Below are 26575 nucleotides of genomic sequence, written 5' to 3'. Positions count from 1 at the left end.
TTGCTTTATTCATAATTGATGTGTTTCTTGCTACTTTATGTTGTATAGTTTTTGACATGAGATTTCCAGTTCATTTTATCGTCTGTTATTACACCCAAAAACATTTGATTTATTTTACCCTTGCAATGTGTACTTTACAACTTTCACACTCACATTCACACACTAAGGCCAATTTAGTGTTGCCAATCAACCTATCCCCAGGTGCATGTCTTGTAAAAAATATGTATAACATTTATGAAGGATTTAAATAGTTATATTTCATAATTTTAGGAAGTGGGCACAGGCAGCAATTATATTAATCTTTGAAATTATATATATTACATTTGCAATCAGACACCATCCATCCATCCATTTACTACCGCTTGTCCCTCTCTGGGTCGCGGTGGGTGCTGGAGCCTATCCCATCTGCATTCGGGCGGAAAGCGGGGTACACCCTGGACAAGTCGCCACCTCATCGCAGGGCCAACACAGATAGACAGACAACATTCACACTCACATTCACACACTAGGGCCAATTCAGTGTTGCCAATCAACTTATCCCCAGGTGCATGTCTTTGGAGGTGGGAGGAAGCCGGAGTTCCTGGGGAGAACACACACAATCATGGGGAGAACATGCAAAGTCCACACAGAAAGATCCGAGCCCGGGTTTGAACCCAGGACCTTCTTATTTTGAGGCACACACACTAACCCCTATGCTACGTGCTGCCGCAATTGGACACTTATCTTCATAAAATTTAAATATTTTACACACAATTTTATTCTGCATTTATAAACTATTTAGTTAATATAAGTTAATATTATAATGCTTCACTAGGGTGTCAAATATTACTATTCAACTGTTCTTACTATATATATTTTTATTACAGTCATAAAAACAACTTAAAAATAGCTGTCTGATGTGACGTATTTAGGATAGGATAGACTTTCTTCATCCCACAATAGGGAAATTATCTGGTAGCAGAGCAGCTTCGAAGGCTATACGGCCCACACAGAGCCCCCAGTAGCCTCCATGACAAAATGATTATGCATACACTGAACTAATATATATTCATTTGAATGAACCTGAACAAAAAAAAAACCTCAAGTCATACAATATTTTAATAATTTTTAATAAATTCTCATAAAAAATGGTTTGGTCCACACCGTGGTTCGTTCTCCCCGCCATGGTTCTTCCTCATCACAATTAAGTGAGTGCGAACGAACTCCAGCAGGGTTAGGATGCCCCCGCCCAAAAAAGTCCAGACATCAGAAAAAAGTTGGGAAGGAGGCCAGGAGTAAGAGCAACACAGCAGTGGCACAGGACATTGAGCAACGTTCCGGTGCGTGCTTGTGAAATTTTGTGTCCTCTGAGCACAGCAAATAATATGGTGTGCACAAAATCAAATCCCATCTGAACTCTAAACAAAATAAACTCATGTCAATTTGTTCTTTAGGATTTTGCAATGTAACAATTTGAGTGACAGGTGACAACAAGTGGCCACAACAGATAAAACAATGTTCATGACGTCAACACTGTTCAAATATTGTAACTTCTGTCGAGACGCTTTAAGGAGGACAGGAACTCCATCGATAACTTTATTGAGCAAAATTGTTAATATTCGGCTGTAACCACACCAAAATCAAAAACCTTTATCAAGCAAAACTGGTCATTGTCTGCTGTACAAACCAGGCTTAAACCAACTATTTACCATCTGTCATATGCCGCTTGCACTCATGGCACACATCACTGCCAGTGATGCATTTACGGGCAACAAAAAAGTTGGACAACTTTAACAATATGACTCCCCATATATTCTTCTGTCATTTATTAAGGATGTGAATTTATGGATATTAATTATAAAATGCTGTTAATAATGACTAATTATGAGCATCTGACGAATGTTAGTTATGTTATCATGATGTGTTCAATGAGGTCTTGTAAAATGTGTTATTAGTGGGACACTGGAATAGCCTAAAAATACCAAAGTGAAATATTAAAAGATTTGTTGTTGTTTGTTTTCATAGCAATATAAAATTAAATACACTATAATAGCTGACAACAACAAAGTAAAAAAGACTATTTCGAATTTGGGACAGTTCTACACTGACTTTCATATCATAACATTACCTGTAACTTTTGCAAATGGAGAAAACTAGTTACGAACTATGTCAGATCCACAACAAGCCAAGAGGCTAAATAGCCTTGCTAGACTTACAATTGAAAGTCAAGACAATTGGACTTCGAAGACCTCATCAGTAAATTTGCTAACAAAAAGGCCAGCATTGAGCTTTCTGATGAGCCTTATAGTGACCAACAAGCCAATTTAAACTTTAATTGAGATTAGCGGAGGCTTGTTGTTGTTTTTGATATTGGTTTTATAACAACCCATTTCATGTGCTCTTTACTTGCACATTTAAGTTAAATGCTACATATTTACCTGTGGACTATCTTGAGGCAGGACAATTGGGGTATTTTGCATATTAGAGCTTGATTATTAAATACAATAACATACCCTCTACCTATTTGTTGAGTGGTTAACTGAAAATGTGTTTGCAATCAGAGGTGTAATAACATGTTTTAAATCAACGAAAAGAGAATAAGACAACTAATAATGCCTTTTACATAATAATACTCTGGCTTGTTAAAAAAGGAAACAAATTGGGTGTTTTACACCAGGCACCGTCAAGAACACTGGAAAACAACAAAATTGAAGGTTAAGTCGTTAATCGTAAAAAAAGAAAAAAATTGGGTGTTTTACACCAGGCACCGTCAAGAACACTGGAAAACAACAAAATTGAAGGTGGCAACGAATGGGGTAGAGGAACTCACACCGATATTATTTCAGAGGACCCAGAATTCCGAGCAACGGCCCTGTGTATCATGATCAATATTACAGTCAATCAATCAATCAATCAATGTTTACTTATATAGCCCTAAATTATGAGTGTCTCAAAGGGCTGCACAAGCCACAACGACATCCTCGGCTCAGATCCCACATCAGGGCAAGAAAAAACTCAACCCAAAGGGATGACAATGAGAAACCTTGGAGGGGACCGCAGATGTGGGGACCCATCCCACCCCCCTCGAAGATAATAAATAAATAAATGATAAATGGGTTGTACTTGTATAGCGCTTTTCTACCTTCAAGGTACTCAAAGCGCTTTGACACTACTTCCACATTTACCCATGCACACACACATTCACACACTGATGGAGGGATCTGCCATGCAAGGCGCTAACCAGCACCCATCAGGAGCAAGGGTGAAGTGTCTTGCTCAGGACACAACGGACATGACGAGGTTGGTACTAGGTGGGGATTGAACCAGGGACCCTCGGGTCGCGCACGGCCACTCTTCCATTGCGCCACGCCGTCCCTCATAACACCCAAATTCTTTACCAAGTCGCCTTGTGTAATTGTTTGGTTGTCAAATGTTAAGGTGGTATTATTAAATAGGTGTAGGTGTCTAGCAGGACCGATAATCAGTATGATGTCACCTAGCGGCAGCATGTAGATGCTGAAGAGTGCAGGGCCAAGAACCGAACCCTGGGGAACTCCACACGTTACCTTAACATACTCCGAGGACTCATTGTTATGGGAGACGCACTGCATCCTGTCAGTAAGATAGGAGTTAAACCAAGACAAGGCTAAGTCTGACATACCAATACGTGTTTTGATATGCTCTAATAAAATATTATGATCGACGGTATCGAAAACTAAGCTATGATCAAGAAGCAGCAACATGGATGACGCATCAGCATCCATCGTTAGCAATAGATCATTAGTCAATTTTGCGAGGGCTGTCTCCGTTTGATTGATTGATTTGATTGACAGTGACTTACTCGATGGATAGTTTGTTTGGTCGTTCCCACTTGATTTGGGTAAGCACGCCATTTATTTTTCAGCATAGCTTGGGTCCAAGTTCCACATTTGCAGCATCAAGTCACGCCAACCTCACTCTCTCATTTTCCATCTGCTCCAACGTTTCACCCTTCCTTTTGTTTTCGCGCTACTATGGAAACTGAAATAAATGCGCTGAGGAAAGAAGTTCCGGTATTGCTTAAAATGACCAAAATACGGTAAATATTGTACATATTACGTATTGTTATGAACGTGTCTCTTATTATATTATATATAGACTGGCAGCGTGTATGTAAAATGTTGATGGAGGGTTTTGAAGTTGTTTTAGAGGGCTTTGAAGGCTACAATGGTGAGTCTCATTAGCTGCATCTTGAAAGCGTTTTTTATCGTCTTGAAAATAAAAACCAACGATGACTACTTTGGGACAAATGATCCAGAACCTTACATTTTTGAGCCTCAATATAAGGAGGATGAGCTACAAGTTTTAGAAGCTGATTGATAAGCAGATCCAGCAAGTAGCACTATTGCTAAGTGCTAAAAAATAAATACACCCTGCGAACATAATAAAACAATAACTTACTGTACAATGTGTCTCACTGGGATTGAGACTGATGGGATGTTCATATCTTTTTGTTTATATGAAGAATTTATTATAATACTCACACAGGTGGAAAGAAAAGAAAAGATGAGTGCAAACGAGCATCTTTTTATGTCTTTCTCGTGATCTCTGGGTCAAAGTTGAATGTCAAAGTTGACCAACTTCTGGGCTAATGGCCTCAACTTTTTACTTTACAAGTGGGAGGCATGATTTATGATCTAGAATGTATTTTTTTTACCAGCCCAGAGGTGTTGCTGCAGCAGAGTATTGTTGGCGTTTTTTTGAGGGTTTTTTTAGAGGGCTTTATGGGCACAATAAATGACTCTCATTAGCTGCATAGTTAGCCACCTCATACTTGTTGTGTATTACAAGTTAGAGTGCATTAAAAAAGAAAGATGTGTTTCACCTAAGTGATAGGCAAAATTCCAAAAAAGTGCGGTTTCTCTTTAAGAACCAACAATGCAAAATGAAAATTAACATCTTGATCAGGAGTGTATATCAATGTTATTTAATTGAAACAGAGCTGTGTTTTAGAGCTTCTTAAATGTTTTACAAATGGTGTGAGACTTGTTGTTGTGTGTAAATGTTCTAATTTGTCTTGTAGGGTACAAGTGGAAGCGATAACAATCGAGCAGGGCCAAAAGGAGATCCTGGTGATGCTGGACCAGCGGTAAAAATCCTCTAGTGTGTTTCTTGAAATGTATTTACTTGCATCATAGTTTAGTTCACTGTTCTACTGTTGTTTGGGAATAATAGGGAGAGCCTGGTGAGGATGGAAACATAGGAACAGCTGGAGAAGCAGGAAGAAGGGTACCGTTCATCTATCCATTGTCTTATGTGCATGTATTTCTTATATGAATCCATGTATTATTTTTTTCTGTATTAGGGAGCTGATGGCCGAAGAGGTGCACCAGGACAAGCTGTAAATCATTTTGGAATAATTTTATTCAACATCTTATTGCAGTATGTCTCCTGACAAATGTTGTTTGTCTTCAAGGGTAATCGAGGACCGCCAGGTGTTGATGGTGTGAGGGGAGAAGCTGGTATTGGAGGGTCCAGAGTAAGTTTTGGAATGACTTTCAAGACTGTAACTGCCTTCTTTACTTTTTCAATACACTTTCGTGAGGACTTTGTGGGGTTTGATGGGTTGAAAAAAATAGGCTTTTGTGGGTCCTTTATGCTGCCACTGATGGGCTCAACTACAGTCGTGGTCAAAAGTTTACATACACTTGTAAAGAACATAATGTCATGGCTGTCTTGAGTTTCCAATCATTTCTACGACTCTTATTTTTTTTTTATAGAGTGATTGGAGCACATACTTGTTTGTCACAAAAAACATTCACGAGGTTTGGTTATTTTAGGAATTTATTATGGGTCTACTGAAAATGTGACCAAAAGTATACATACAGCAATATTAATATTTTGTTACATTCCCTTGGCAAGTTTCACTGCAATAAGGCGCTTTTGCTAGCCATCCACAAGCTTCTGGCAAGCTTCTGGTTGAATTTTTGACCACTCCTCTTGACAAAATTGGTGCAGTTCAGCTAAATTTGTTGGTTTTCTAACATGGACTTGTTTCTTCAACTTTTGACCACAACTGTATCTCATATTGATCCTTAGTGCAGCGCTTCTTAATAATTTTCTATCATAACACACAACCCCACGGGGGCTAAACATGTTCATGCCCCCTGGATCTAAATACTATTGAGAAACGTACATTATGTATTTGTAAGCCAGTTGTCGACAAGCACTTGCTCCAAATAAAGAGCTGATTCTACGAAAGGGTATTATATAATATACATGTTTCCTGCTCAGCCTGCTGATTCATTCTAGCACTGCTGCCACCGAGCTGGAGGCTTGTGCATTGTTCAAGCATGAGTAAGGTACTAATACTGAAAGCTCCCCCTGGTTATCATGGCCACCCCAACACCTCATCGCATTCCCCTAATGAAATGTATAATTAGAGAAAGGATCTCAAACTCAATTTACCTGGAGACCACTGGAGATAGAGTTTGGGTGAGGCTGGGCCGCCCAAAGTATTCAATTCAGAATCACGTTTTAACCATCTGACTAAATGTGTTAATTACTTCTACTATGTAACTGGAGCAAGCAATTATAGATATATATTTTTTAATATTTTGACACTGTTGAGTTCCCCATGAGATGGTCAGAGACACTTCTGCTTGCTTACAGGAAGCTGTTCTTTGTGTCGCAAAATGTGTGTTTGTTGTGCTGTCATTTTTGTGTTGCACCGTTATTGTGGTTAATGTCTAGTGGGATATACGATTCTTATATATAAGGACCATATATTTAAGTATTACCTGCCACAGGTACGCAATTACACAAACTACTAAGTTAAGTAGAGGGCCACAAAACATCAAGTTTGAGATTCCTGTCTTAGACGGTTTCCTTGCACCAGTACCAGTGGAAGTGTCAGCCTATGGTCCATTATTTTATATTCATTAGGCGAAAGGTGGTCCTCAGTCTACATGCAAGTTGAGTTTTAGGGTAAGTTTGAATTTATACTAAAATATATCTATAAAAAAAAACACCAGTCAATAACACTGTACTTAACATATAAATAAAATACAAAGATGAAGATGACAGTTGTTTTTCTCTTTGCAAAATAAGAATAGTTTATGGGACTGTGTATAGAACAGGAAATGCGGAGGACCTGGGGAAATTATGTTTTGTTTTTGTTCTGTGGCGTCTTCTTTGCCTGTGCTCTGAGTGCAGATTTATGCATTCAAACTATGAAGTAATGCATTGAAAATATGAAGTAATATTTTCAAACTATGACATAATAAGTTCCACCTATGAAGTTAGATTTTCAAACTATGAAGTAATATTTTTAAACTATTTAGTAATATTCCAACTATAAGGTCATATTTTCAAACTATAAAGTAATATTCTTTAACAATAAAGTAATATTTTCAAATTATGATGTAATATATTCAAAATACAAAGTAACATATTAAAACTATAAAGTAATATTGTTAAGCGATGTAGTAATATTTTCAAACTATGACACAATATTTTAAAACTATAAAGGTGTAGATTCAAACTATGAAGTAATATACTCAAACTATGGAGTAATATATTTCAAACTATGACATAATATTCTCAAACTATGAAGTAATATATTCAAAACAATAATAATATACTGAAATGATGTAATATTCTCGAATTATAAAATTATATAGGGACAAGCACTGGAAAATGAATGGAAGGATGGCTATTCAAACTAATAAGTAATATATTGTGAAGTAATATACGCATACTATGAAGTAATATGTAGAAGAGTAAAAACTTAATTTGTTTTGCATAGTATAAATAATAATGGAATGTGGACTTTATTTGTGTTCAATAGGGTCCAGCAGGACCAAACGGTGCACCAGGACCAAGAGGCGAAGATGGAAATCCTGGACCTAGAGTAAGTACCCCTTAAAAACATAGAATGTCACCATTTTACAAATAAAGATAATTAACAATTGTAGATACTAACAACTAACAGATAACGTATGTAGTGATGATTGAAAGAAACATTTGGAAATACAACTAATAATGGATCATTTAACAGAAATAGAGCAAGTAAGAATGAATAAAATAATACATCAAAATAAAGATTTTAAAAGTAGATAATAAGTTAAAAGAAATCACACAGAATTCATTATGGAATAGAATATTTACATAATATAATGGAGGAAATGATGGAAGGAAAAAAGTGTGCGAGTAATAAGAGTATGTATTTGTTTATAGTCAGTGTGATGAAAAGATTCCAGGTGCAGTTGTTGTTCAATAATGTTTGATATTGTTTTATATTTTATAGTGTTGCATCAGGTCATTATCAGTCATGTACTACTGTAATTTTCGGAATATATGGCGCATTTAAACTTATTTTAGTTTCTCAAAAATCAACAGTGCGCCTTTTAACCCAATTCGTCTAATGTAAGGATTAATTGTGCTTACCAACCTCGAAGCAATTTTATTTTTCATATGGTGTAATGATAAGTGTGATCAGTAGATGGCAGTCACACATAAGAAATACGTGTGGACTGCAGGCTGACGGCTGTTCAATGCAATATAGCAAGTACAGGTTCGCAAGAGAGCCCAAAACTTTTATGTTTCAGTAGGAATATAGAACATTACACACAACGCTAAAAAAAAAAATCAAAATGTTTTAGTATGATTTTAGTAAGCTACAAAGCCGCTTGATTGATTCAATCAATCAAAGTAGCCCTTAATCACAAGTTAAAGTTAAAGTACCCAAGATTGTCACACACACACTCGGTGTGGCGAAATCACCCTTGAGTCATACCAAAAACTATAAAAATGGGACCCATTACCTCCCTGCTTGACACTCAGCATCAAGAGTTGGAATTGGGGGTTAAATCACCAAAAATTATTCCCGGGCGCGGCCACCGCTGCTGATCACTGCTAAGTGTCTCAAAGAGCTACACAAGCCACAATGACATCCTCGGCTCAGATCCCACATCAGGGCAAAAAAAACTTAACCCAATGGGCACAATGAGAAACCTCGGAGGGGACTGTCTTAGTAACATTCCTAATGTGTGACTCAAATGAGAGAATTAATTCGAAGATAATACCGAGATTCTTTACCGAGTCGCTTTGTGTAATTGTTTGGTTGTCAAATGTTAAGGTGGTATTATTAAATAGGTACCGGAGTCTAACAGGACTGATAATCAGCATTTCCGTTTTCTTTGCGTTGAGTTGCAAAATGTTAGTGGACATCTATTGTTTAATTTCATTTAGACACACCTCCAGGTGACTACAATCTGGCGTGTTGGTCAGCTTTAGGGGAGAGTTGGGTGTCATCAGCATAACAGTGAAAGCTCACACCGTATTTGCGTATGATGTCACCTAGCGGCAGCATGTAGATGCTGAAGAGTGCAGGGCCAAGAACCAAACCCTGTGGAACTCCGCACGTTACCTTAACTTACTCCGAGGTCTGTTATGGGAAACGCACTGCATACTGTCAGTAAGATAGGAGTTAAAACAAGAAAAGGCTAAGTCTGACATACCAATATGTGTTTTGATACATTGTAATAAAATGTTATGATCGATGGTATCGCAAGCAGCGCTAAGATCAAGTAGCAGCAACATGGATGACGCAACAGCATCCATAGTTAGCAATAGATCATTAGTCAATATTGCGAGGGCTGTCTCCATAGAGTGATATGCCCTGAAACCGGACTGAAAGTGTTCACAGAGATTGTTAGACACTAAGTGTTCATTTAGCTGCTGTGCAACAATTTTTTCAAGGATTTTCGAGATAAAGGGAAGGTGGGACACCGGCCGATAGTCTACCATGAGGTCAGGATCGAGGTTAGGCCTTTTGAGCAGAGGATGAATAACCACTTTTTTAATGCTGGGGGAACAGTGCCAGAGGAAAGTGATACGTTTATAATATTTAGCACTGATGGGCCCAATATTACAAACAGCTCTTTGACAACTTGACCCAGGAAGTGGGTCAAGTTGTTTGTTTTGTCCCATTTACACGTCGCAGGAGTTCCTCTAATGTTATTTCATCAAAAAGAGAGAAATTATTTTGGAGAGCAATATCCGTCGTATATACATTCATATCTGTGTTAATAGATTGTTGATGCATGGTCTGAAAAAGCTGGTAATTAAAAGTTACTCGTGTATGACATTTGCTTTTATAAATACTAATAACAAGTTACTCGTGTGATATTTATTTTATAAATACAAATAAGTTACCCATGTGTAATATTTGCTTTTATAAATACTAATAAGTTATTCATGTGTGATATTTTCTTTTATGAATATTAGTAACACGTTACTCATGTGTAATATTTGCTTTTATAAATACTAATAAAGAGTTATTCATGTGTGATATTTACTTTTCAGGGTCCTGGAGGAAGTCCGGGTGCTGCCGGAGACAAGGGAAGAAGAGGAGCTGTGGGTCGTAAGGTACTGAGCGGAACAAATGTATTTTCAACAACTTGTTTCATTTGTAAACTATTTATGGTTGAAACGTTCCTGGCTCATGTTAGCAAGCACACAAGTTGTCTTGTCTTGTAAAAAAAATATCACAGGAAAAAAACATCTGAATTAAAGTCTAAAAGGGAAGAAGTGTTGAACTCTTTGGTTTTTTGTGTCTTATGGTGTCATTGCTTAGGTGTGTATTTGTCTAATTGTGTGTACCTGTATGTACTTGTGTGTACTTGTGTAGGGAGAGCCTGGAGAACCAGGAGTCAAGGGTGTTTTCGGACCCCTAGGACCCCGTGGAGAGCCCGTAAGAATAAAAACACTCATAATACACAATATAATACTACTACTGTACTGTATTACTAATAAAAGCACTCATAATCAGTGTTAATATCACATGAAGCGTGTTGGTGTCCTTTAGTATTTATTTAATAACATTATTTTAGTTTTTTTTACATGAAAAAAACTTTTTTAAGTATGCATTTATTTGCGTCCTGAAAGGAGTAACTGCAGCCTCTCTCCAATGAGCACACTTCCGGTGGTTAAAAAAAAAGTAGTTTCAATGTTCTGTATGCGTTGTGCTCTTTGTGCTATAGATTTGCTGGTATATTAGCCGTACACACTAACTTTTAGAAAAAGGGGAAACAAATCCATCTATTAGCCACACCGAACTATAAGTTGCAGCTATATACGTTGTGAAATGAGTTAACCTTAATTGTTTCCAAACGGTGTCTGTAACATGGCAGTAAAACAGCTGATCAAACAAAACAGAAGTCACTGTCATGGACTCACTAGCTGCGGAAGCTCGCTCTCCAATCAGCTAAACAGACTCAATAACTCCACCGTGACGTTTTGGTACATTTACTGAGTAATTGATGAAACTGAAACAATTCAAAATTAATACAGCGTTGTAAGTTACTGTAATAATACTAACACAGACACTTGTAAACATGTTAGCATATTAGCTAATTCTAACGATGCTATGTTGATTACATTACGATAGCACATACAAATATGCATGAACAATCTCCTTCAGATCTCACACAGGCCGGTTTAGAAAGAATGAATAGTTTTAGTTGTATTGTAAAACATGCTTGGAATGATGAATGAAGAATCCATACGACTGGTAATGCTATGGACAAACGATAACACACCTTTTCAGTGCATTTTCTTGTGTTTGATGAAAACTATTTGCAATAAGGCCATTATCTGAGAAATATCCTTTAATCAGCTGCACCGTTTTATAAGCCGCAGGGTTCAAAGTGTAGCAAAAAAGTAGCGGCTTATAATTCAGAATTTACGGTAGATGCACTGTTGCTAAATTGCCCATAAAAAGCAATACATGTCTCCTGCATGTTTGAAAACATATACAAACACCACAGGTAGGAGCATGAAAACATGAATGTATAGTAAATTAGAGTGTCTCTGTGGTGATGTCTCTTATAGTACATGCAAAATCTTCATTTAAATAATTCAGTCTGTACCACTTATCAAATGCACACGCAGTGTTAGTAAATTTCACACAACATGCCCACCAACAGTACACACTATTTTATATGTTGCACACGCTGTTCAGCACGTGGTAGTTGGATTTTATTGAATCAAGCAGTATGTTTCCCAGCTGGCCTGGGACTGTACTCATATAATATAATGAAATGTACTCATATAATATAATGAAAGCACTCACTGTATTACTAAGGGAATCTCATAATACTCAATAAAATATTACTACTTTACTGCGTTACTAATGGAATCATTCATAATATACATTATACTGCATTATAGAATGAAACATTCATAATACACAATATAATATTGCTACTACTGTACTGTATTACTAATGAAAGCACTCATAAAACACAATATATTAATAATAATACTACACTGTATTACTACAGTATTTCCTGCTAGTAAATGTTAGCGTTATGTTGTTTATGAGATATGCATTTCACCTGATTTGTGTTTCCTCCTAAGGGTGAAGATGGCAGAGATGGTTTTGGTGTTGCTGGGAACAATGGAAGAAAGGTAATTCACTTTTAAGACATTTAGTGAACACTTCTCAAATAACTGTTTATTTTTCTTTGTAGGGCGACGAAGGCTTTCCAGGCTTTCCAGGGCCAAAGGTAAATACAAAACCTAATTTATCACCAACATTGCTGTATAATTTATATTTATTAGAAGTAATATTTAAGTAATTCCAAGGTTTCCCCTAAACTGCCAAGATATCTGTGGCGGTGGGGGCGTGGTTATGGGCGTAGTCAGCATGACGTCATCAAGTTATTTGCATAATTTGCTATGATGATACGATTTTCTTTAAAAGGACTCAAAAATGTATACATACATTTAAAACATATCTGTTATTATTAAATAGTGTTAGCATATTTTTCTATCGTTTTGCCATATTTCCAATTGTTGCTGCTTTTTATACAATGTACTTTGTTGAGATTTTTTCACGTGTTTTCAGACTTTTAAATACTTTTATTTTTTTTATTAAAAACAATTATCAACACATCTATCATCTTCTTCTGGTGTTATTATAGAATTTACTCATGTTTAGAAACCCTACTTCTGTTCCTCGATGTCCCTGAGGAAAGAAAAGAGCCGCAGTGACGCCACACTTGCTTCGCGCTGTTGCTCTAGTTTCTCTTCTTAAAAGCCGCCAATGTCCTCTATATATTTGCACATTTTGTAGATGGGTATATCTGCAATATATATACAAATCCAGTCCAAATCGGAGACATGCTGACAACGCTCCAGACAATGGTGTGCGTTTTCGGTAGCGCCGTTTTTAGTGATCAAAGTCTTGTCAAGTTTTCGGTACGTCACTTGTCAATAAAGTGCAAAGAATAGGCTATATATATATGAATTCATACTGTCACAACCAGCTAATTTTAATGTTTTATGTTTTTGTGGTTTGGATATGATGTCAGTCGGTCCCATTTTAACAAACACACTGTCCGTGCCTGAAAGGGGATTGGGCGAGAATAAGGAAGTGTTGTTGTGTGTCCGGGGACGAATGGACTCTACAGAGATGAAAGTGGAGGTAAAACCTGTAGGAATTGTGCCATTGTTTGTTATCATAAAATTGGTAATAAAAGTTAAAAATAGAATCGGACTTTGTGTGATTTCTTCTAGGGGCTACAATATACCAGATTACTTTAATTTGTTTTCAAGTAAAAATTAAAAACAACAACCTAATTTTGAAGGTGTGGCGGTAATAAAAATGCAGTGGCGGCACGCCACTTTCAATTACATTAAGGGAAAACCCTGCATTCTTATAGGACTACCTGCTTTCTGGTTCCTCTTCGGACACCTTCATTTATGAATATTTTGTCTTTTCAATTTCTCTTCTAACACCTTCATTTATGAAAATTATACCTTTCTGATCCCTCTTCTAACACCATCATTTATGAAAATTCTACCTTTTTGATCCTACTTCTAAAACCATATTTATGAATATTCTATCTCTGTGATCCATCTTCCGACACCATCATTTGTTAATTTTTTACCTTTCTGATCCCTTTTCTAATACCATGATTTGTTAATATTCTAACTTTCTGATATCTCGTCTATCAACATCATTTATGATTATTTTACCTTTCTGTTCCTTTTTCTGACAGCATAATTGATGAATATTGTCCTTTCTAATCCCTGGTCTAACAATATAATTTATACATGTTCCGCCTTATTGATCCCTCTTCTAACAACATCATTTGTGATTATTGTACCTTTCTTTTTCCTCTTTTGACAACATAATTTATGAATATTCTACCTTTCTGATCCCTCTTCTAACAATACAATTGATAAATATTCTGCCTTTTTGATCCCTCTTCTAACAACATCATTTATGACGATTGTACCTTTCTGATCCCTCTTCGAACACTACAGGGAGCTGCTGGTAACGCAGGTTTCAAAGGTGGACCAGGTTCAAGAGGAAACCGTGGACAGAGGGTAACCTGCAGTATTATGTTATTACTTTTGCTGTGTGTATGTATCAGTGTAGTTACAAAGTAAAAATATTATATGTTGCTGATAAATTCAATTGTATGAGCACACTAATAAACACCAGTCTAGTATAAAGTACAGAGAAGTTATACTTGAGTACAAGTAAAGATACTATCCACGAAAATGACTGAATGACTTTTGTGTACTTGCAAGACAGGTGTGTATAAGTATGTTCAAAGTATTGAATTAAAGCGTATGTTCCACAGTGGTGTGATACAGTAATTGTTCATGACAAACAACATTTACATTTAGGGACCTACAGCATGTTCATAAATAAACTTTGTCCATAAATAAACTATGTTCATGAATAAACTGACCATGAATTAAGTACAGTATTTCACATGCATTATGATAGTTTCATAAACTTAATTTGTTTTAATTTGTCTTTTCTTCAGGGCGTCTCTGGAAATCCTGGTACACCAGGACAGAAGGGAGAGGTTGGATATGCAGGGCCATATGTAAGCTAATTATACTTACATGACATATACATATTTTCTAAACATTTTAAACAATCAAATTGATCTACTTTCCCAGTGAAAATGTATATTGATTAAATAAGTTTCACAATTTTTGTGCAGCTTTTAATACCACAATTTTTTTTTAAATCCTCAGGGTCAAAAAGGACCGAGAGGACCAGGTGTTGTGGTATGTACTCTAATGTACTCTAACAACTTTAAGATTATGTACTCATAATTTCAATATCACTACTTTTTTCCTCAGCAATGTGACCTTGTCAAGAAGATCAGAGACAACTGTCGTATGTATCAAATTTTTACACGTTTAAAATTCAGTACCTTTACATTCCCTAAAAAATAAAAAATAAATCACAAGAATTGTGTTAAAAACTACAGAAGATGAAATAAGTCTATATTTATAACCAGATATAAAGTTACCTGTTTGATAAGTGATAAGATTAAGACACTTTTAATATGGGACATGACACCTTAGACCATATTTTAACTGCAAAAAGAATTAGTTAGAATTAGTTACTGTCAAACAATAAACATAACATACATGTTATCAAAAGATTAATTGCACGGTTGCTGTGTGTTAATTTGGATTAATCACCATTAATTATCATTATTTTGTCATTTATATTAATGGTGTTGCCTTTTGTATGAGCAAAGAGAGTGAAGAGCAAGGGGAAAAAAATGCACTTAACGTGTTTATTAAACATACAGTATTTAAGAGGAGTGCCCTGATAGAACTGTTTCACCTTCGATGTTCGATGTGATAGCAATATTTGAGCCTTGATTATTGGCCGATACCAATATTGATCCGATATGATACATTGAGTCATGAATATGGAGACTCCGACTACTGGCAAATTTACCTTAAAGATAAACCCTGATGTGACTTTTCATCAAACATACGTTGTGCTTTCAAATAACACATTTAAAAAAATGTTCCTGTATGACAATCTAAAATATTGAGGTATTTTTAAAAAGTTAATTTAATTTATAAAAACAAGTAATTTACTGTGATTAATCATAATTAATCACAATTCAAAAGTGTGATTTATTTGATTTAAAAGAAATGAATTGTTTGAGAGCACTAATTAAAACATTAATACATGTAAAACCTGTAAAAAGATACGTTATTATTTGAGCTGTAAAACGTAGCTGTTAGCCTGTAGCATTCTCTGACCACAGTGACCTCAATCGCTTCCTAATGTTTAGGAGGCACACAGCTATGGAATTAAAGATTTGAGGTAGAATTATGAAACAACTACTTTGGAAATGTAAAGGGTGTTTTTTTAGTGAATGTAAACGTAATCATTGATAAACAGCTGCGTTGGTTTAATCACATTCTTTGTTTCACTTTCTCTACCAGCTTGCTGTTATGGTAAGTCCCACAATAACAAATACATTTTAATTGAACAAGATAATTTTACTGCGTATTTTTTTTGTTCCAGGTAAGCAGGAATGTCCTCTTTACCCAACCGAGCTGGCTTTTGCTCTGGACGCTTCCAACGACGTCGGCCGTCCCGCCTTCAACAACATGCGTGACACGGCTTTGAGACTGGTCCGAGACATCACCATCGCTGAGAGCAACTGTCCTAGAGGAGCTCGTGTTGCGTTGACTCTGTACAACAGTGAAGTGACCACTGAGGTCCGATTTGCAGATGCGCTTAAGAAACGAGCGTTGGTTCAACGCATGGAAGGATTGCAGACGCTGCAGACCAACAAAAAGCGTAGCTTAGAGACTGCCATGAGCTTTGTAGCCCAGAACACTTTTAAACGCGTGCGTAGCGGCTTCCTCATGAGGAAGGTAGCCATATTTTTTGTGGGGGGCTCAGTCAGTAACACACAAGCGGTGACCAATGCAGCTCTCCGCCTTCACGACGCTGGAATTGCAACCTTGTTTTTGGTCCGAAGCGAGGACCGAGCACTCAGTCGAGCATTGCAGGTCAAAACAAAAGCACATTTGTTATGAATTACAACAACACATCTCATACGTTATTTGTTTTTGTCAACAGGTCAACAACACAGCACTGGCTCAGGTGATCGTCTTGCCAAATCCTGGAAGCGCACAATACAACTCAGTCATGGACAAAGTCCTCAACTGCCATGTTTGTCTCGGTAAGATCATTGAAAGACATGTCTGAACTTTGAGGCACACATGCTAAGTACTTCTCCACCAGCACTGGTTTACAATACTATTTCTTGTACTTACTGCTCACCATTGGTGTCATTAGGCTTATTTTAAGGGGGCTGTAGCCCCCTTAAAATATTCTTAAGCCCCCGAAATAATTTAGTGTGAGGTTTTTTGGTTTTTTTTTACAAAACATTGCCAAAAAATTCAATATAAATACCGTATATTACCAAATAAACGCCCTTGGGCAAATAACCGCCTATGTCCAAATAGCCGCCCATGGGCTGTTATTTGCATAATTCAGATTAAAATGCTACTGGGGTTGCGTTTGCTGCAGTATTATTGTTTTGATGGTTTTATAGAGTACTTGGTACCATCATTTTATTTTTCCTGTATGCTGCTTTATTTAAAACTTGGAGTACTGTAGCCTTTATTTTATTTAAGTGACAGTATTATTGTTCTGTTTTGATGGTGGGTTTTATACTTGAGTACTTGGTACCATAATTAAATTTTTCCCGGTAGGCTGCTTATTCAAAAAGTTTATTTATTTTTAGTATTGGTATTCTATTTGACAATTGTTGAACTACTGCCATGTTGAGGCCTTGTTGATCTCTTGTCTTTAGATATCCTACCTCATGTTGATCTCTTATTTTTTTGTTAATATGTTTACAATAGCTTTTATATTTAAAGTTTTTTGTACAAAAAAAAAATACTGGACAGTAACCATTGTAACCAAATAATGGCCTGGTGCAGGCTGGTGCAAAAATAAATAATAGCCTTGTGCAAATAACCGCCTGCTTCTTTTAAACGCCTGTCTCCAAAATCGATTTTGTGAAATAAACGCCCGGGCTATTATTTGGTAATATACGGTATGCAGTAATGTGAGTTTAAATAAATACTAATATGAATTAGCTGTCATTATTCATTATGATTATAAATTATTAGACCCCTTTGTCAGCACTTATTATCCAATCCAATCCGTTCCATCAGTAACACCCGCATTACTATACTGAAACTCCAGTCCACGTTTTCACAATGTCGAGCCAGACCGTAGCACGTCCTGCAGCGTTTACGGAAATAAACTCAGAAATAAACATGTTCCAATTTGAGTCGTCTCAGTACTGGCACATTTGTGGCAATTTCAAGGATTCTGTGCAATCAAAGTCAACATTTTCTGAACGATGGAAAAGATTATGAAAGAAGATGTCTCCCGTAGTTTTGGGGACATTTGCCTCGATGTCTGCTCCGAAGAGCGTATTGGTGATCAGTGGTGGAACATTGATTGATGTGAGTTCCTAAAACATTATTTTCGCCTGTTTCTGCTAATTTCAATCAACTATTTATTTTGTAACCGTCTATTTTGGTGAATAAAGATGACGCTTTTCGCCATTATGCGACAGGAGCGCGGGAGAGTTCACGCTGAAGTCACATCATAACACTATCTAATTGATTTGTAACATAAAACTCATAATAATAGTGTCTATAATATTGCTGGCAGAAAAATAACTTACATACCGTATGATAAATAAATCACACTAATACAGCTATATAAACTTAATTTATTTTATTGCGCTTAATAGCCTTAGTTTTAGAATAGTGTTTTGGGGGCTCTGAAAACTGAATGCACCGACAGACTCATTGTCAAAAAGGTAGAATTCTATGGATGTTTTTTTAATCTTCACTTTTATCGTTTTCACCATGAATGGCAGGTTATTGTGATAGTCCATATCTGTCTGGGTTCTCTCCGGGAACTCAGGCTTCCTCCCACCTCCAAAGACATGCACCCGGGGATAGGTTGATTGACAACACTAAATTGGCGCCAGTGTGTGAATTTGAGTGTGAATGTTGTTTGTCTGTCTGTGTTGACTCTGCGATGAGGTGGGAACTTGACCAGGGAGTACCCTGCCTTCCCCCTGAGTGCAGCTGGCATCGGCTCCAGCCCCCTTGCGACCCCAACAGGGTCAAACGTTCGAAAATGGATGCATGTATGGATGGATACTGTTTGAGGGAGCGTGTCTTTTTGCAGCTCTGTGGAGTGGTGTGGGGTGGGAGGATGTCCCTTGACCAATCACAACAGAGTAGGCATTGTCAGTAAGGAGGCCAAGAGGAGAATAATACAGATTACAGATGTACACAACATGATATTTACATAGTAACTTACTATACTTCACTGAGATTAAATATCATTTGAAGAGGCAGAAATGAGTAGAATGTAAACTTTAACAAACTGATGTAAACATTTTGTGATCAGTGTGTACTTTTTGAATTTGTGGATATTAAATGTACAATATAACTATAAAAATATCAATCATTGTGCCTTTGCAGACGTCTGCTCTCCAGATCAAATGTGTGATTACATACCCCCAGCGACTGGTCGAGACAGGAGGTCTTTTGTCACAGATGTGGACATCGACATGGCGTTTGTCATAGACAGCTCGGACACGACATACCCCACCGTCTTTACGGAGATCAAACGCTACATAGCACACATGGTGGAGCATCTTCAAGTGTCCTCCAATCCTACAACGTCCGCTCACCATGCCAGAGTCACAGTCATTCAACAAGCGCCCTATGAGTTCCTCCAAAATAAGACCAGCTTACCCATCCATGTGGACATCGGTTTGACGGAGCACCAGTCAGCTCAGGGGATTGTCAAGTTCCTAATGGAGAAGACACCCCAGTTAGAGGGGGGCCGCTCGTTGGCAGCAGCGATGGAGTCGACCTTGGACGAAGTTTTTGAGAAAGCACCGCTCCAACGTCCTCGGAAAGTCCTCATGTTCTTTGTGACAGGAAGTGTCGAAGAGCAGGAGGAACATCTGGTCCGTGTTGCCACTGATGTCAAGTGCAGAGGCTACTTTTTGGTCATCATGGCCGTCGGAGAGAAACTGAGTGCTGCGGACGCCCGAGTTTTGTCACGCATGGCCAGTGAGCCGTCAGACGTTTTCTTTAAGAGACTGGACACCAGCTCACACTTTTATGACAAACACTTGCAGAACTTTGGACAGCTGCTGCCAAAGTACATCAGCAGTAAGTTCAATCATCTTTCACCCTCTCTCCACCTGTCTCTGATATACCTTTGTACTTGGACCCAGTAAATAATATTATTATTATTATTTCTTAAATTGTTAGTATTTTTTTATTAGTAGTATTATTATCACTATTTTATTGTTTTTACCACTGTTTAGTAATTTAGCTATTATTGCCACTATTTATTATTATTATTATTACTACAACTATTTATAATAATATTATTATCATCATTATTATTATTATTATATCAGTATTAGTAATATCATATTATTACTAAAACTATTATTATTACTATTAATATTAAGTGATTTATGTATATTAGGTGATGTATAGGAGACATTTTGGAGTATTGTTCTTGTGACATCATTCACATTAATAAATATATATACAGTAATTGCAAAAAATACGCCATTAATATCTTGTATGTGTTTGAAATTGATTGTTATTATTATTAGTAACAACTCTGTTGACTATAAACTATAAAAGTGTGACCATTGTATGTTTGTTTCAGTGGAGAATGCGTTCTACATGTCTGCTGAAGTGTCCAAAAACTGCAAGTGGTTTCAGAGCGACCAACCTCTAAAAAACCCTTTTTCATCGTCACATCCAAAAGAGTATGGTTGTTTTTGCTAAAAACATCATTGCAGCAGCACATATTTTTACATGTCCATAATGTCCTGTGATTTTTAGGAGCCATAAGAATCATCATGAACATCATCAAGTGTCTCATCAAGTCAAGCACACAGGTGATACTTTGTTCGGTATAAATAAAGCTTGTCAAGCCCTAAAATTACAATTCAAATAAATAAATGCTAAATATTTGTATTTGACATGATAATATAACATGTGCTTTCAATGTAATGTATTCATTTGAATATTATTATTTTATGTTAAATATATATTCTATATAGTGGATTACATTTGATGATTGGATGTATTAACTTAATGAAACGTTGTCATATGTATGCAAAAAAAAAATATGTGTATGCGTCACTAATTCATAAAGTTCATAACATTTCTTACTTTACTAATTAATCTTAATACTAATTGTTTTCCACCATTAGATGAGCTTCACGTGTCCAATGTGACCTCCAGCAGTCTGAAGTTGCGCTGGAACGACATAGACGCCAAACATGTGGTGTACTATGAAGTGGTGCTGATGCGGTTGCGTGACCACGCATTGGTGCTGAAGACCAACGTTTCTGCCCCACAGCTTGCTGTCGACCACTTGGAAAGTGGTCAGGCGTATCACGCCGTGGTCACGGCCTACGCGGCCGATGGTCACATGATCTCCACTCACAAAGGCATCATCACCACCAGTACGTTCACCAAGCAGCTTTAATGTGGAACTTGATGTTGTGTTTCACCATTGACAAATACATGTGTCAATGACAGAGGCAGTAGAGAGTGGAACCATCAAGCAGGTGACCAATCCAATAAATACCACACCACTGGACCAACCACAGACAGGTCAGTGTCTTACATTTACAGGGTTATTTAAAAGTCATTAAATGGATTTAGCAAAAATTAAGGTCTTCAAAAATGGCATTAAAAAACATTAATTACGACGTTAAATAATGTCATACAATTATAGGCCTGGGCCGATAGTCCATCCATCCATCCATCTTCTTCCGCTTATCCGAGGTGGAGTCGCGGGGGCAGCAGCTTAAGCAGGGAAGCCCAGACTTCCCTCTCCCCAGCCACTTCGTCCAGCTCCTCCCGGGGGATCCCGAGGCGTTCCCAGGCCAGCCGGGAGAGATAGTCTTCCCAGCGTGTCCTGGGTCTTCCCCGTGGCCTCCTACCGGTCGGACATGCCCGAAACACCTTCCTAGGGAGGCGTTCGGGTGGCATCCTGACCAGATGCCCGAACCACCTCATCTGGCTCCTCTCGATGTGGAGGAGCAGCGGCTTTACTTTGAGCTCCCCCCGAATGACAGAGCTTCTCACCCTATCTCTAAGGGAGAGCCCCGCCACTCGGCGGAGGAAACTCATTTCGGCCGCTTGTACCCGTGATCTTGTCCTTTCGGTCATGACCCAAAGCTCATGACCATAGGTGAGGATGGGAACGTAGATCGACCGGTAAATCGAGAGCTTTGCCTTCCGCCTCAGCTCCTTCTTCACCACAACGGATCGATACAGCGTCCGCATTACTGAAGATGCCGCACCGATCCGCCTGTCGATCTCACGATCCACTCTTCCCCCACTCGTGAACAAGACTCCGAGGTACTTGAACTCCTCCACTTGGGGCAAGAGCTCCTCCCCAACCCGGAGATGGCACTCCACCCTTTTCCGGGAGAGAACCATGGACTCGGACTTGGAGGTGCTGATTCCCATCCCAGTCGCTTCACACTCGGCTGCGAACCGATCCAGCGAGAGCTGAAGATCTTGGCCAGAGGAAGCCATCAGGACCACATCATCTGCAAATAGCAGAGACCTAATCCTGCAGCCACCAAACCAGATCCCCTCAACGCCCTGACTGCGTCTAGAAATTCTGTCCATAAAGGTTATGAACAGAATCGGTGACAAAGGGCAGCCTTGGCGGAGTCCAACCCTCACTGGAAACGTGTCCGACTTACTGCCGGCAATGCGGACCAAGCTCTGGCACTGATTATACAGGGAGCGAACTGCCACAATAAGACAGTCCGTTACCCCATACTCTCTGAGCACTCCCCACAGGACTTCCCGGGGTACACGGTCGAATGCCTTCTCCAAGTCCACAAAGCACATGTAGACTGGTTGGGCAAACTCCCATGCACCCTCAAGGACCCTGCCGAGAGTATAGAGCTGGTCCACAGTTCCACGACCAGGACGAAAACCACAATGTTCCTCCTGAATCCGAGGTTCGACTATCCGGCGTAGCCTCCTCTCCAGTACACCTGAATAGACCTTACCGGGAAGGCTGAGGAGTGTGATCCCACGATAGTTGGAACACACCCTCCGGTTCCCCTTCTTAAAGAGAGGAACCACCACCCCGGTCTGCCAATCCAGAGGTACCGCCCCCGATGTCAACGCGATGTTGCAGAGTCGATAGTCAATTAGTCAATTAATTGAACGACAAATGAAATTGATAAATTGCTATGTCCGTGTGTGTTGTGGGATACAAGGACAGAGAACCCTCCGTGGAATGGAAGTCAGAACTTACTGTTCAACATATATATATATATATATATATATATATATATATACTGTATGTGTGTATATACAGTACATACTGTATGTATCACTGGTTTTTGAAGTTGGGGAAGCTCATTTTCACCTACTCTCGAAACTTGAGTCCAGTCCAATAAAAGACAAAATATAAAAGGATGCTAGATTTTACAAAGAAAACATCACTTTGAGGATTGTAAAATCCTCGTTAGCAACTCGGAGCAATAGAATGAAACTTGTTGATTAACTCATGTTGCTGTCAAATACAAAGATTCAGCCTCAGACATATCATCCAATTATCATGCCGCAGCTCGGCGCTCAGGCCAGCCATGGCCACGCATACTTTCCATACACTTCCGGTTTTTCACAGCGTCCGATGGGCAGGACAAAGCCAAGCATTTATCCAATGACTGTCCAGTTTGGCTGCAGTGGAGCAACTCACTCTGTGCTTCCCCAATGAAGTCAATGGACGCTCAGCTTCAACACTGTTTAATGCAGTGTGACGCAACCACAACGAATGAGAAGAAATGATAAGTAGCTGATTCTCAACAAAAGTTGAACGCTTTCTAGCCCATATTTAGTCAATAAAATGTAAACATATTTGACCTTTTTTTTACTATTTAAGGGAAGCTAAGCTTTTCCTTGCAGTCTGAGAATAATCAGTACTGACATGAATGTATATGCTGTATGTGTTTATATTACATGGGTATGTATATATTGTATATTATATGTTTATATTGATATATTTGTTGAAATGTGTTTTCAGTGTCAGAGCTTGACCATAAAGGGCAGCAGGTTGAAAAGGTGCAGAGCCACCCGGATAAAAGTAAGCTAATTCCCTTCATCACAGCTACAATAACATTTACTTTAAACACTTAGGGCCTGATTTACTAAAGGTTTACGTTTTATAAAACACGTGCAAACTTGACAGCACACACAAAGCTGATCTACAAAATGTGTGCAAAGAAGTTTTGTGTATGTTAAGTGAGCAGAATAAGGAGCGCAATTCATTTTGCGCGTCTGTCTTCGTAAATATCCTCAATAAATGGTGATCATCAGAACGGCCGCAATACTGGGAGGAAAAGATACACATATATTATACGGCTTGTACAACGTGATTTATCAACTGTAATCACCGTTTTGCGAGCACTATTTAGCGTTTTTTTCACCGTGTCTGCAAAGTATGCGGAAACTGACAGTTATGCACACGGCTGTGAAAAAGAACCGATGGTGGACAGAGAACCCTCCGTCCTACGTGTGTGTGCCAACACTCAACGTATTTGTACTGTTATAAATAAATAACAGTACAAATAATAAATAGACATACCATTTATTCAGCAACATCCTTTTTATAGTTTTATAGCTGCTGGATGACTTCAGGAGCTGATCAAATCAAATTCAATTGATACGTTTTGATGTCTGCTGGCGTTTTTTTTTAATGCTGTTAGTTTTTTCATACATAAGATATGGTATTAACATATTTCTTATGTGAAAAAAAGTTCTTGCAATATGCATTTTCATGCATATTCTTTTTCACATTCACAGTCAGTGCCGCAGCCAGCTCCCAAAAGCGCACTGAAAAAACTCAGGTTTCCATTGTACAAAAACCAAAACCAGTGAAGTTGGCACGTTTTGTAATTTGTAAATAAAAACAGAATACAATGATTTGCAAATCCTTTTCAACTTATATTCAATTGAATAGACTGTAAAGACAAGATATTTAATGTTCAAACTGAGAAACTTAATTTTTTTTTGCAAGTAATCATCCATCCATCCATTTTCTACCGCTTGTCCCCTTCAGGGTAACTTAGAATTTAATAGCAGCAACACATTGCAAAAAAGTTGGCACAGGGGCATTTTTACCACTTTCCTTTTAACAACACTCAGTAAACGTTTGGGAACTGAGGAGACCAATTTTTGAAGCTTTTCAGGTGGAATTCTTTCCCATTCTTGCTTGATGTACAGCTTAAGTTGTTCAACAGTCCGGGGTCTCCGTTGTGGTTTTTTAGGCTTCATATTGCGCCACACATTTTCCATGGGAGACAGGTCTGGACTACAGGCAGGCCAGTCTAGTACCCGCACTCTTTTACTATGAAGCCACGCTGTTGTAACACGTGGCTTGCTGAAATAAGTCCATGATATCATTGCTTGGATAGCAACATATGTTGTGCCAAACCCTGTATGTACATTTCAGCATTAATGGTGCCTTCACAGATGTGTAAGTTACCCATGCCTAGAGGTGGGTAGTAACGCGCTACATTTACTCCGTTACATCTACTTGAGTAACTTTTGGGATAAATTGTACTTCTAAGAGTAGTTTTAATGCAACATACTTTTACTTTTACTTGAGTATATTTATAGAGAAGAAACGCTACTTTTACTCCGCTCCATTTATCTACATTCAGCTCGCTACTCGCTACTGATTTTATCGATCTGTCAATGCACGCTTTGTTTGTTTTGGTCTGTCAGACAGACCTTCAAAGTAGGATCTATCGCATGCCTGCGTTTCACCAATGAAATACAGTCACTGGTGACGTTTGACTCCGTTTCACCAATCAAATGCAGTCACTGGTGGCGTTTGACTCCGTTTCACCAATCAAACAGAGCCATAAAATTTCAGCGGCAAAACAACAACAAGCTTAAGCTTACATGAACTCAACGTCAAATTTGAGGAAGCACATCGCGGTAAGTAACGTTAGTAGATATTTTGGCTGTCACCGTAGGCTGATGTTAGCTTCCCTGCTATGAATCACTGTCAAATGTACATCGTGTGGGGACATTTATTAACACACTGCAGCCTCATAGACAGACAGAGATACACACATACACCCACACACACTCACGCATGCATACAAACACCAATCAGAAGTGCACAGTGTATTCTCAGGTGCAGCCCACACCTATCAGTTTATGGTTTGCGTAAAGGCTAACTTGTTATTTTCCTTTGTAATCTCTGCCTACTGAGCCTATGGTGCTGTTAAGTTATTGTGGCTCAATTTGCCTTAATTTTTTAATGTTAATGTATTATTATTTAATATATATTATTGTTTTAGTTGCTTAAGAGATATTCCTGGCTCTGAATTTGCTCATTGCTATTTTTATGTTTTTGTGCATTATTTGTTGCCGTCAACATTAAACGAACAGGTTACTCATCAGTTACTCAGTACTTGAGTAGTTTTTTCACAACATACTTTTTACTTTTACTCAAGTAAATATTTGGGTGACTACGCCTTACTTTTACTTGAGTAATAAATCACTAAAGTAGCAGTATTCTTACTTGAGTACAATTTATGGCTACTCTACCCACCTCTGCCCATGCCTGGGGCACTAATACATCCCCATACCATCACAGATGCTGGCTTTTGAACTTTGCACCGATAACAGTCCGGAT

At 38.1% G+C, this 26575-nt stretch overlaps 1 protein-coding gene across 3 annotated transcripts in view; it reads left to right on the top strand.

Annotated features, from left to right (window-relative positions):
* LOC133574275 (collagen alpha-3(VI) chain-like) overlaps positions 1-26575 on the top strand; it is a 136977-nt gene that overhangs the window by 103311 nt on the left and 7091 nt on the right. For all 3 annotated transcript variants that reach the window (XM_061926380.1, XM_061926379.1, XM_061926378.1), the window contains 22 exons: positions 5042-5107; positions 5194-5247; positions 5324-5359; positions 5435-5497; positions 7808-7870; positions 10327-10389; positions 10652-10714; positions 12382-12432; positions 12495-12530; positions 14296-14358; positions 14808-14870; positions 15025-15057; positions 15133-15169; positions 16246-16257; positions 16328-16821; positions 16892-16994; positions 19333-20034; positions 20549-20651; positions 20728-20783; positions 21102-21356; positions 21433-21507; positions 23951-24010. In XM_061926380.1, the coding sequence (XP_061782364.1) occupies positions 5042-5107; positions 5194-5247; positions 5324-5359; positions 5435-5497; positions 7808-7870; positions 10327-10389; positions 10652-10714; positions 12382-12432; positions 12495-12530; positions 14296-14358; positions 14808-14870; positions 15025-15057; positions 15133-15169; positions 16246-16257; positions 16328-16821; positions 16892-16994; positions 19333-20034; positions 20549-20651; positions 20728-20783; positions 21102-21356; positions 21433-21507; positions 23951-24010 (2551 nt within the window). The remainder of the gene's footprint in view (positions 1-5041; positions 5108-5193; positions 5248-5323; positions 5360-5434; positions 5498-7807; positions 7871-10326; positions 10390-10651; positions 10715-12381; positions 12433-12494; positions 12531-14295; positions 14359-14807; positions 14871-15024; positions 15058-15132; positions 15170-16245; positions 16258-16327; positions 16822-16891; positions 16995-19332; positions 20035-20548; positions 20652-20727; positions 20784-21101; positions 21357-21432; positions 21508-23950; positions 24011-26575) is intronic.

Source organism: Nerophis lumbriciformis, linkage group LG31 (assembly GCF_033978685.3).
Source record: "Nerophis lumbriciformis linkage group LG31, RoL_Nlum_v2.1, whole genome shotgun sequence".
NCBI classification, from domain to species: Eukaryota; Metazoa; Chordata; class Actinopteri; order Syngnathiformes; family Syngnathidae; genus Nerophis; species Nerophis lumbriciformis.
This window is presented reverse-complemented; position numbering and strand designations above follow the sequence as displayed.